The following is an 11,913-nucleotide window of genomic DNA, read 5'->3' on the forward strand; positions in this document are numbered from 1 at the left end:
ACAATCTCGTCTGCGATCTTATAACAACCCAAATTTCCAATAAAATTTTTCATTTTAAATAACCAAAACATTTTCAAAAGATATAAGATTCCAAACACATTTGTTTTCAAAATCCATAACCTCCGATAAATTATTCATAAAATCAGAGTGTCCCAAATGAAACGCCAGAGAGTGCATGTCGCGCCATCACGCCGGGCTCTTGCCCTTAGATCCTGAAGTACCTGAAACATCCAACAAATTGTAAGCTAATGCTTAGTGAGTTCCCCAGAGCATACCCCACACCATCCACATAATCACATAAACCATATTAGTTATATCAGCCACATATACCACATAAGCAATGCATACAAACATACTAGGATGCCATGGAAACCCTCCGAGGTCTTACATCGGGTGCCATTGGAACCCCACGTGGTCTTAACCCACTGCCATGGGAATCCCCACATGGTCTTAACTACCATCCATGGGAACCCCCACATGGTCTTCACTAACTGTCATGGGAACCCCCACATGGTCTTAGCTAACCAAAGAAATATTTTGCAAGCTAAACATACAAACATACTAGGATGCCATGGAAACCCTCCAAGGTCTTACACCAAATGCCATGGGAACCCCCACATGGTCTTAATCTACTGTCACGGGAACCCCCTAGATCTTACATGCAATTGTCATACCAACATAACACATAACCAACTAACAATCCACATATCACATAATGGGTCGCCCTTGGTGCCTTCGACCCATTGGTATGGTGAGAAGACTCACCTCTCAAGAAATGCTGAACCGGTAAAAATCAAATCCCCACTCACAGCTCCGAACTCAACTGCCTACAACCACCATGTGACTAACTTCATCAAAATCCCGAAATACGAAAGATACCCTTAAAGTCAAACTTGGTCAACCATGGTCAAAATCACGGTCAACAGTTAAGGTCAACAGTCCATGTTGACCCAACTCATCGAGTACACTTGCTGACTCGTCGAGTTCCTTCAGTTCTCAGAAAAGTGGGAAAAGGCCCTAGTCAACTCGCCGAGTTATCCCAGTAACTCGTCGAGTTCAAACAGTGTCCAGAAGATCGGGGAAACCCCGGGTCAACTCGCCGAGTTGGAAAGGCAACTCGTCGAGTTTGCCCAGTCTTAACTCACTCAACCACTTTCTAAGCTAGTCTAACGCTCCAAACCATAGACCTGATCCCCTAGGGCTGAGATACCACGTAAAGGTTCTGACTTTACGTCCATGCATGGGATTAAAGGGACTAAAACACTCAATCCTAGCTTATTAAGGGATTTAGGGCATGAAGGAGGGCCAAGACTAGATAAAGATGGAAACTTTAAGCCAAAATAGGCCATGAGATGTCTATATCTGAAGTCATAGCTTCATGACATGCTCAAATCCAAGAATGACCCCAAGATAAGCTAAAAATGACAATATACTTTCATAGGAGAAGATCTAAGCAATAAAAGGCCAAGGTATTGACTTCATACCTTAAAATGGTTGCCACAACATAGTAAACACCGGATCTACAACCTCTCCCTTCAGCTATGCACCAACTACTTCAAGCTTCTTCACATAAACACCAAAAAGGCACTCCTTAAGCTCTCACACACTCAAACTGGTAGTAAAAGCACGAACTAGGGTTTATTTGGACAAAGGGGGCGATAAGGGAGGCTAACAATGAGGCTTACGACCTTTAAATAGGGTGCAAACCCTGAAAATTAAGGTTTTCCTTTCCAGCGTCATTGAGTTGGGGCTCCCCAACTCGTCGAGTTGAGTCCTTAAACCCGCGTCCAAATGAATCTCTACACGGCGAGTTGGAGCTCCCCAACTCGTCGAGTTCCAGCCAAAAACCTTAAAATATTGAGAAATAAATAATACCTGGACCAAGCGTTACAGATCTTACATACAAAATGATCCTATTGAAATTCGAAAAGGTTTTCATAGGTAGAATACTAAGATCTTATGATCTTACGATCAAGATCTCGATCTTGACAACCTTGCTTCCAATTATCTTAAGGGTGGACGGAGTCAGCCTCGGGCTAGGAAAGGTTGCCGACATTACTGTTAATACCACCGTGGGAACGAAACTAGCGAGAGATAAATACCTTGCTCTTTTGTACTCAACGTTATCCCCTCTCTCTCTTTTAACTTCTTTTTGACCATTGACCAATCAAAGTTGATTTTTTTTACCAATATAAATAACTATCAACCTTTAAACAAACCACATCCAATTCCATTCTATCTCCGATTCCATTCCATGTCTCTCAAATTCCATTCCTATATAACCCAATTCCACTTTATGGATTCTCATGACAAATCCAAATAAGGCGGTTATAGCCAAAGACACAACCGGAAAAACGAAATGGTTGGGATATTTTGAAAAACCGTGAAAAAGCTTGTGATTTTTTGAAAAACCATGCAAAATGGTTGTGCTCTCTGTCTCTTTCATCAAAACGAACCAAAACATCTTCATCCAACGCCTATATAACATCTTCAAATGCACAACAAAAGGGAAGTGTTTAACGTTGTTGACTCATTGCCTCAGAGACAACGAAAAGGAAAGAAAACGACATTGACATCCTCAAAACCGAATGAAAAGCTGTGTATTATACAAGAAAAACGAAAGTTCAACTATTGGAGCGGGAGATATAAACCCAAGATATGTAGTTTTTTTTAATTCGCATGTCATTTAATTAGAGATGTTCGACGAACGGTGATTGAAAAGAAACGAAAAATTGCTACAAAATATGATTGAGAGTTTTAGAATTTCTTTTAGGAATTTTAATTATCGTGGTTTTTTTTTAAAATTATCATATATTTTTTTTAAGTTATAGTAGTTTATTTTTAATTAAAAAATATGATCTGTTATTTTATTTTTAATTTTCTAGTTTTAAATTAATAATATAAGTTTAATTTAAAAGAAATGAAAATCAAACAGATTTTGAAAGATGAAAATTATGAGTTTTGATATGTTGTGTGATGTATATGAAAGAGACAGAGAAAAAAATGATATAACAATGATATGAATTTGAAGAGATGAAACTAGAGATGAAAGTGGGTCCAAAACCGGACCAGATTGACCCGAAACCGGTTAACGGAATTTTATAGAACCGAAAACCGGACCGGTATATAGGAACCGGTTCCGATTCGGTTCCGGGTACGGTACCGGGTAAAGTGGGTCTAGAACCGAAAAACCCGAAAACATCAAAGTGGGTAGGTTGGAACAGGATAAAGTGGGTTTAGAACCGGAAAACCCAAAAAAAACGGAACTTTCTGGCACTTACTACTTAGTGGGTTGAACTTTGAAAATTTTTATATTGATATCTCAACTTCGGGAGACTATAAGTCATTGAATATGAAACCAAAATTGACAAAATTATAGTCTAAAATCATGTACAGACTCTAAAATACACTCTGGAAAAAAGCACATGTGAATCCGACTTTAAACGAATGAGATATGCATGTGTTAACGTTTTCAAATAATACAAAGTACAAAATCAAATAGCTGAAAAATTCAAAATTTTCAGCTTTGATATCCCGACTTCGAAGGACTGTAATTCATTGAATATTAAACCAAAAATGACAAAATTATAGTCTAAAATCATGCACAAACTCTAAACTACAAGTTGGAAAAAACCGTATGTCAATCCAACTTCAAACGAAATAGATATGCATGTTTTAAAACTTTCACAGAATACAAAAAAGCTGAAAAACTGAAAAGCTTCTAGCTTTGATATCTCGACTTTGGGGGACTGTAAATCAATGAATATAAAACTGAAAATGACAAATTTATAGTCTAAAATCATGTACAAACTCTAAACTACACGTTGGAAAAAACCGTATGTAAATCCGAGTTAAAACAAATGAGATATGCATGTTTTAAACGTTTCGTAGAAACCGGTTCCGGCCCCTAAAAGTGGTTCCGGTTCCTAACATCGGTTCCGGTTCTTAGACCCGATACCCGGACCTGATGGACCCAAACCCGGTTTACCAGGAACCCGGATAAAACCAATTTTTAAACCCGGAGCTAGAACCGGTTCTATATATTCCGGTTCTAACGGTTCCGGGTCCGGTCCGGTTTTAAATCTCATCCCTAGATGAAACCCTCCACTCTAAAATCTAAGTAATGTTTCAAGAGACTCTTCAATGATTCTTCAAGATTCCTGAATTCACTTCCAATCTTCAAAAATTCGCCACTCTTTCTCTCTTGACTGTCAAAATTCGTTCATATAAAAAGAAAGAGGGAATTAGGGTCATGTTTATATCTTTTCATTAATGACCCCTTGGTCCTTCAAGTTTTAAGTTTCTCAATATTACTCTCAACTAACTTCATTTAACCCAATAACTTATGATTCTTACAAGGAACTTAGGAAAGTAAATTTCTTAACATCCTTAGTAACAACAAAGTCAAGACAATGTTAAACCTAATTTTTATGAAATTGGTAACTTTAGCCCATCTAATTAAATTTTATCTTTAACCTTATGTCTCATCTTTTAATCATCTTAAGCATTTTAACCTTATATTTGATCTTCTTCTCCACCTAAGCATTTTAACCGCTCACATGATCTTCTTTAACCTTATGTCTCATCTTAAGCATTTTAACCGCTCACATGCTCCAATAATGTGATCACAAACAAAACCTAGTTCAAACTTTCAATTTTGAAACAAAACTAAAAGCAACTATCTGTTGATTTTTTAAATTGTGTTACCCAGAAAAAAAATATATGTAACACGTTTCCCTTCGGATTTTTTTAATCAAACTACATTAGCTAGAATCAAAAGTAAATGCCTTATCACCAAAAAAAAAAAAAAAAAAAAAAAAACCTATTTCGAACTTTGATCAGGACAACTCCAAGAATCTTTAGTATTAAAATTGATAGATTCTATTGTTCAGCATACATGGAAACTCAAATGAGAACCAGCTGAAAACATAATGAAAATTAAAGGACGCAAAACAATAATTTGTTGAGGGTAATATGTATATTAAGCAAAACGATTAAAGAATTCTTCACCTAATCCACAAATAATGAAAATACTTCATTGAATGAGAACACATGTGAGATAGCTTAATAGGAGAAAGTTCTCTAAGCTTTTGGTACTTCGTTTCCATATGTCGTAGAGTGACGGTGGTGAACGAAACCATTGTATTGGATAAGGCCGGTTCGATTAACCAATGTTAATTGTATTTGATTGGTTGACAATATTCAAATATCAAATGAATAATTGGAGACTCCGGTTCCGGAAGCGGGTAACCTAGTTGCATCAATTTTATTAACTTTTGTCAATAAAACTACAATTTAGTTCGGTCAAAATCGAATCAATCCGGACCAAAGACGGACAAAACGGACCAATATATTCTAAATCAGTCTAAATAACACACACATATTCATACTATACACACACACACACAAACCGGTTCTGACGGGTAGCGGTTCCGAAAAAAATGAGAACCGGAACCGGAACCACTTAAGGTGGTTCCATAACTTTAGGAACCGGAACCAGAACTGCTTAAGTCAGTTACAGTTTCGGAACCGACAGTTTCGGTTCCAAAAGCGGGTACCAGTTCTGATGCTCATCCATTGTATAGAAAACATGGGAATATCCATTATCCAATTGTGAACACCTTGATCAGGGATCAAAACTGTAAATTTTAAAAACCACAAAGATACGACCTGTGAATATTTCGAAAGTTAGAATGAAAATGCAAATTTGAAAAAACCATAGACCATTTCTGTAATTTACTTGCAATTTTTAATGGTATTTTGACAAATACCCTAGATTTCAGTTTGATATTATGCCATAGGACAATTGTCGACATTTATGATTAAGCACCAATTGCGCGGAGACTCTTCAAAATTATTCCCACTATTCCCTCTCCCCACTAAACCCCACGAAATCCACCTCCGACAACATTTCTCTCCACTTTCCCAAGTCAAAAATTGCTTTCTTTGAACATTTTCCATTTTTCTTGATTCTGTATATGTTTGCAATAATTCACATAATTACAAGTTACAGGTTCATCACTAATCATCAAGAGTATTGATTGTATATGATAAATAAAAAAAAATGAAGAAAACACACACCAGTGTGAAAACCATGAATGTTTGTCTCTCCTCCATTGGCCCCACCCATCTAATCTCCTAATTCTGTCCTTTCTTTTCTCCATTCTCTTTCTCTCTCCTCCCAAAACAAAAGCCCCACCTCTCTCTTCGTTCCATTGCAAATTCCCTTTGATAACAGTTAACCAGTGTGTGTTGCTGGTCTTTATTTCGCTCTTATAAGAAACCCCCTTTTGAGTTTTGCCAATCCCAAACCCAAATAGATATATACCCTTCTTTTCAAACTCAGTTTTTGTTCTAGAATCCGAAAAAGGGTCCGAATAAAATGACCCAATTGGAATTGTTGAAGAAATTCAAGAAATTGAAGCCTTCTGAACTTGGCTGTTTCTGCATCAGTCTTTGCTTCATCGTGTGCCTCTTTTTCTTGGATTATCGGTCCTTGAGCAAAGTGTTCAGGGTTCGTGGGCACCATGGGTTGGGTCTGTGGTCTGGGTTAAGTGCGTCTAGTTCTTCGAGACGAGATCTTTCTGGGTTTCTTGAAATGGGTCATGGTGAAAACTGTAACATATTTGATGGTAATTGGGTGTGGGACGAGAGTTATCCACTTTATGATTCTAAAGATTGTCTGTTATTAGATGATGGTTTTAGGTGTTCTGAAAATGGAAGAGTTGATAGTTTCTACACCAAGTGGCGATGGCAACCCAAAGATTGTAACTTACCCAGGTTCTAATTTCTATCTATCTATCTCTGACTCTACTGTTTCTTTTTGTGTGAAAAAATTAATCGGTTGTTATTCAATTTTAAGTTATAAGTAGCTGGTAAGATTTAGATGATGGTTCAAGTTCATTTTTGCAAATTTTAGGTTTTTTCATCACATATGTTAATCGGGTGTGTTTGTATATGCAATTTCTTTAACCATCTATTATTGCTAAGGGGAAGAATTAGATTAAAATAATCGGTTGCTTATTGTTTAAGCCTTAAATTGATGATGAGATACTGAATAAGTACTTATAATAATCAATTGAATTAGCCTTTATAAACGTGGTACATGAGATAATGGTTGGACATGTTTTTGAGGTTGAAGTTGTGTTATAACCGGGGGTATATAAGTAATTGTACTAGACTTTTTTGTAATCATTTTCATTGCCGCTACAATCCACCCTAAAATAATCAAATCAAATAATCATAAGCATCACAACATCCAAACACCAGATTATTGCGACCCTGAATAACGAAGTTGATGGGTATGCTAAAGATCAGTTATTTATGCCATTTGTTGATGGAGATTTTGTGTTTTTGGGTGATGATTTTGAATTTTCCAAAGATGATTCGTGTATGAAAGTTTATGAATTATTGGTTTTGATCATATGTGCATGAATACAGATTCGATGCAAAAACTATGTTGGAAAGGCTAAGAAACCGTAGGCTAGCATTCGTTGGTGATTCGATTGGGAGAAATCAATGGGAATCCCTTCTGTGTTTGTTATCTTCTGCTGTTACAAACGCATCTTCAATATATGAAGTCAACGGGAGACCAATCACGAAACACATGGGGTTTTTGGTGTTCAGATTTTTGGATTTTAATTGCACAATCGAGTATTACAGAGCTCCATATCTGGTGTTACAGAGCAGACCACCTCCTGGATCACCAAAACAGGTGAGAACCACTTTGAAGCTTGATAAAATGGATTGGAGTGCTGCAAAATGGAAAAACGCGGATGTGATTGTATTCAACAGTGGCCATTGGTGGAATATTGAGAAAACTACACGCGAGTAAGACCCTGTTTCTTGTTTAAGTGTTGTCATGTTTAAAAATTATTTGGGAAAATAACGTGACAAATTTGTAGGGGGTGCTACTATCAAGAATCCGGAGATGTGAAAATGAATATGACCATAGAAACCGCATACAAAAAATCGATTGAAACGGTTTTGAACTTTATAAGTAAAGAAGTAGACACGAACAAGACACAAGTCATCTTCCGGGGGTTTTCTCCGGTGCATTTCAGGTTCATTTCCTTTTCCTTGAAAATCTTTATTATAAGATTTTTGGTTAATACTTACTTACTTAATGGGCGGTGTTTTAGGGGCGGTGATTGGAAATCCGGTGGTAGCTGCCACCTCGAGACACTGCCGGACTTGAGTTCATCCCCGGCTTCATCGGGCACCATGTTTTTCACAAATATTTTCGGTTCGGTGTTATCGGAACATGAACACGGGAATGAGACATTAGAGTTATTGAATGTGACATACATGTCATCAAAGCGAAAAGATGGTCATGCATCTCTATATTATTTGGGCCCACAATACGGTGGACCCGCACCTTTACGTAAGCAAGACTGCAGCCATTGGTGCTTACCTGGTGTCCCGGATTCTTGGAACGAGCTTCTCTATGCAGTCTTTCTCAAACGAGAATACTCCCTTGCTGGGAATTTCACTGCCGCCACCACCCCGTCTTTGATATGATCAATGGTGGGGAAACCAATGTTGCCTCTTATGAATTTAAAAATGGAAGCTTTGAGGTGATAGTGAAATGGGCTTGCGGAGGCAGTGGACATGGCGGTTTCTGATTGCCGGTGGCGGCAGGATTCTATGATGAAGATTGTGGTGGTGGTTGAATGGGCTGAGACGGGCGGTTGAAGGGGGAATTGTTTTTGGGATTCAGTGCAAATTGCATTGATGAGAAGATTGATGTGTAAAGAACTAAAGATTGAGGGGGAGATTTTTGAATATACATAGTGGGGGGGCGGGTAAATACCGAAATTGAATTGAATAACAAAATATATAATATACATAGTTGGGGGCAATATTTGGGTGTTTTGTAAATGTGGGCGACTCGTTTGCAATTTAATGTTTTTTTTTTTACTGTAAAGGACTAAAGGTACAACTTATATTTGCATGCAGTACGAGCCGAAAGTTATAAAATTAAGTTCACGTGACATGTAACCTTTTTTGGAGGATGGTTAGGCCGTTTCGATTGGGCCAAAACATGTTTTAACTTTTTAGGGAAATTTTTTGGGAAAAAAAAAACAAGAAGTTCGATAGTCGATAATGACTAGTGAGGTGCTAGAACATTTTGTCCTTTTCTGTAAACGGCTAGTTTAAATATTTACAACAAATTTGTGTTGAAAGAATATTGTGCCCTTGTGAGTTTTGGTTGTTAACAATCAAGTAGAAAATGCCTTTACAGATAAGCGTGAATAAAGTGTTCTAAGATAAATTTTGGATATTGTCCAAAAGGTTTCCAAGGAATTTCAAAATCAATTTTTTTTATTTATTTATTTTTGCGTTTTTAGTGGAAAAGTTGATTTTACTATTTTTATTTTTTTTTATTTTCTTTATTTATTTTGGTATTTAAATAATTAAAAATAAAAAAATAATATATATATATATATATATATATATATATATATATATATGATGCCATGAGTAAGCTGCATCCATGAGGAAAAGATGAAAGAACAAATTCTAACTCCAAACACAATTACTAAATCAATATTAAAATAAAAAATCCAAACCAAATTGTGATCTAGTCCTAATTGAAGCTGGAAAAAATCGAAATCTTCGAAGAAAAAATCGAAGATGGAGGTTGAGGATGACCATGAATACAAAAAGTAGTTGGAACAAATCTATAGAACCCTACACCCCCACCCCCCACCCCCACCCCCGCCCCCACCCCATCTTCAAAGCTTTGTCCAAAAAAAATTAAAATGTAGGTCGTCTTCGTATTCTCAAACCAATCAGTTAATGAAATTTCAAGACATAACAAAAAGCTCAAAATAATTAAATCCAACTTTGAACTTATATAAGCTTTGATTGTGTGTTCATCGATGCTTTCAAGAGCCTCAAAACCTAGAAAAAACATAACCGAAGCTTTCAAGCACCTCCAAATCATTGGTACATGTGAGAAAGATGGCAAAGAGTCTCCGATTCAGGTGCAAATTGGCCAGAGGCCAAGTCAAAATCGTTTTAACAAAGCGAACATTCAGGGAGTCTTTCAATTCTTAAATCAATGGGTTTCCCTTGATCAATTTTGAAATTAAAGGGGTTTTCTGAGTTGATGAACCTGATGAAGAACCTTGTTGCAGGAAACCTCGTCTTGATTTGGAAGAGAAACGGGTTGTTAACATAATCGAAGTTGGTGACGATCGTCTTCATCAACATCAACACCAACCACCACCATACCTTCTGTGAATCAGATTTCAAGATCAGGTCATCTATTCTTCAAGAATCGGTGTATGATGTACCTTCTTTCTCTTGGTTGTTGGGATTACACAAAGAAAAGATGGGGCTTCAGATACGTTTATGAGAGCTAAAGAGATGAGGTAGATGACAACAAGGGAAGAAGAAAAACGAGGGTGGGGTGTAGGTGTTTTTTCTCTGGTGGAGAGAGAGAGAGGGGATTGGGTGACATTTTATTTTTATTTTTTATTTTTAATTATTTAAATACCAAAATAAATAAATAAATAGAAAAAGAAATGAAAAAGGTAAAATCGATTTTTCAAATGTTTAATTTTGGACATTTCTTTCAAGTTGGAAACTTTTTAGATTCTATCAAAAGTTTTTTGAATACCACATAAACAAATCTTGCAGTTTTGTCTAAATGGACGAATCATAATTTATATAAACCATGATGTAATGCTTAGTTCCTAACATTCTTTTTATATTTTTGTGTTTTAAATTTTAATCGCATTTTGGGCTTGTTTGGCACGGAGCTTTTGGAAGCGTTTGAGAGCTTCTAGCTTTTAGCTTTTGATAAAACGCTTTAGTTTAAACAAAAAGCTTCAGTTGGCAGTACGAGCGTTTAGCTTTTAGTTTTAACAAAACGCTCCGATTCTAAAAGCTACTTCATGTAACGTTTAACAAAACGCTCCTGAACTTTTGAAATCTGTAACATCCCAAGTTCCAGAGCAAAAGATTGGGGGTGTAAAAATGCAAATGGAGGTTTGGACTCTGCGAGTTGGAGGGGTAACTCGGCGAGTCGAGTCGCGAGTGGACCACGTGAATAAGTGACCCGACTCGGCGAGTCGGGGACGGACTCGGCGAGTCCGTGCTGGAATATGAAACCCTATTTTCAGGGTTTGCACCCTATTTAAAGAACAATATGCCTTCATTTCAGCCTCTATCTTCCCTGAGTGTTCCAGAGAAACCCTAAATCGTGAGAGACTCCATTGTGGAGAAGAGTGAAGCTTGGAAGAAGAAATTGGTGAAGAAAAGTTGGAGGAAGTTGAGGATAGCATTAAGAGAGCTTGTGGATCTGAAGTCTACATCAGTTTAGACTCATCTTTGGGGTAAGAAGTCACCTCCTTAAGCCTTTTTCCTTATTGTCATCCATGGTGGTTGTTTTGGGGATTCGTTAGCATGATTGAGATCCATTTTGGGTATAGAGACTAGATCTGAGGTTGCAACTTCAGATCTAGGTTGTATTGGAGCCATGAGGGCAGAAAGCATCAGCCATGGGACTTGATTGAGAGTGCCTTTGTCCAAAAACCTTCTTGTAGCTTGGTTGGAGCTTGTTGAGCCTTGTATGCACGTAAAGTTGGAAACTTTACGTGTGAATCTGGCCCTAGGAGTCCAGATCTATGTATTGGAAGCAATGAAATGGCCTGAAATCGTCTGAATGAAGATGTCACGTTTGAACTCGGCGAGTCACATGGGTGCACTCGACGAGTTGTATGAATATGCGCATGGACTCGACGAGTTGGAAGAACAACTCGGCGAGTCTGTTGAAGTTTGCCTTGGACTCGGCGAGTCTGTTCTTGGACTCGGCGAGTCTGGTCGTGGAACCCTAACCTTTTATGGTTAAGCCGTGTCTCGGTGAGTTGAGGGACAACTCGGTGAGTTGAGCAGGATGAGACT

At 37.5% G+C, this 11,913-nt stretch overlaps 1 protein-coding gene across 1 annotated transcript; it reads left to right on the forward strand.

The window, feature by feature from the left end:
- The first annotated feature begins 6,022 nt into the window (after positions 1–6,022).
- LOC145137514 (protein trichome birefringence-like 10) lies at positions 6,023–8,993 on the forward strand. Its single transcript, XM_079071638.1, has 4 exons — positions 6,023–6,780; positions 7,441–7,830; positions 7,905–8,063; positions 8,142–8,993. The coding sequence occupies exons 1-4, from the start codon at positions 6,383–6,385 to the stop codon at positions 8,518–8,520; spliced, it is 1,326 nt and encodes a 441-aa protein (XP_078927764.1). The 5' UTR covers positions 6,023–6,382; the 3' UTR covers positions 8,521–8,993.
- Positions 8,994–11,913: the final 2,920 nt, after the last annotated feature.

The sequence above is a fragment of the Lactuca virosa genome, chromosome 9, assembly GCF_052849685.1.
Source record: "Lactuca virosa cultivar CGN04683 chromosome 9, Lactuca_virosa_CGN04683_v6, whole genome shotgun sequence".
NCBI lineage: Eukaryota > Viridiplantae > Streptophyta > Magnoliopsida > Asterales > Asteraceae > Lactuca > Lactuca virosa.

Bases quoted from the DNA above. Each gene is read 5' to 3' on its own strand.
- LOC145137514 (XM_079071638.1), top strand. From the start codon at position 6,383: ATGACCCAATTGGAATTGTTGAAGAAATTCAAGAAATTGAAGCCTTCT. The intron at 6,781-7,440 runs GTTCTAATTTCT...GCATGAATACAG, and splicing joins AAAGATTGTAACTTACCCAG to ATTCGATGCAAAAACTATGT. The intron at 8,064-8,141 runs GTTCATTTCCTT...GCGGTGTTTTAG, and splicing joins TTTTCTCCGGTGCATTTCAG to GGGCGGTGATTGGAAATCCG.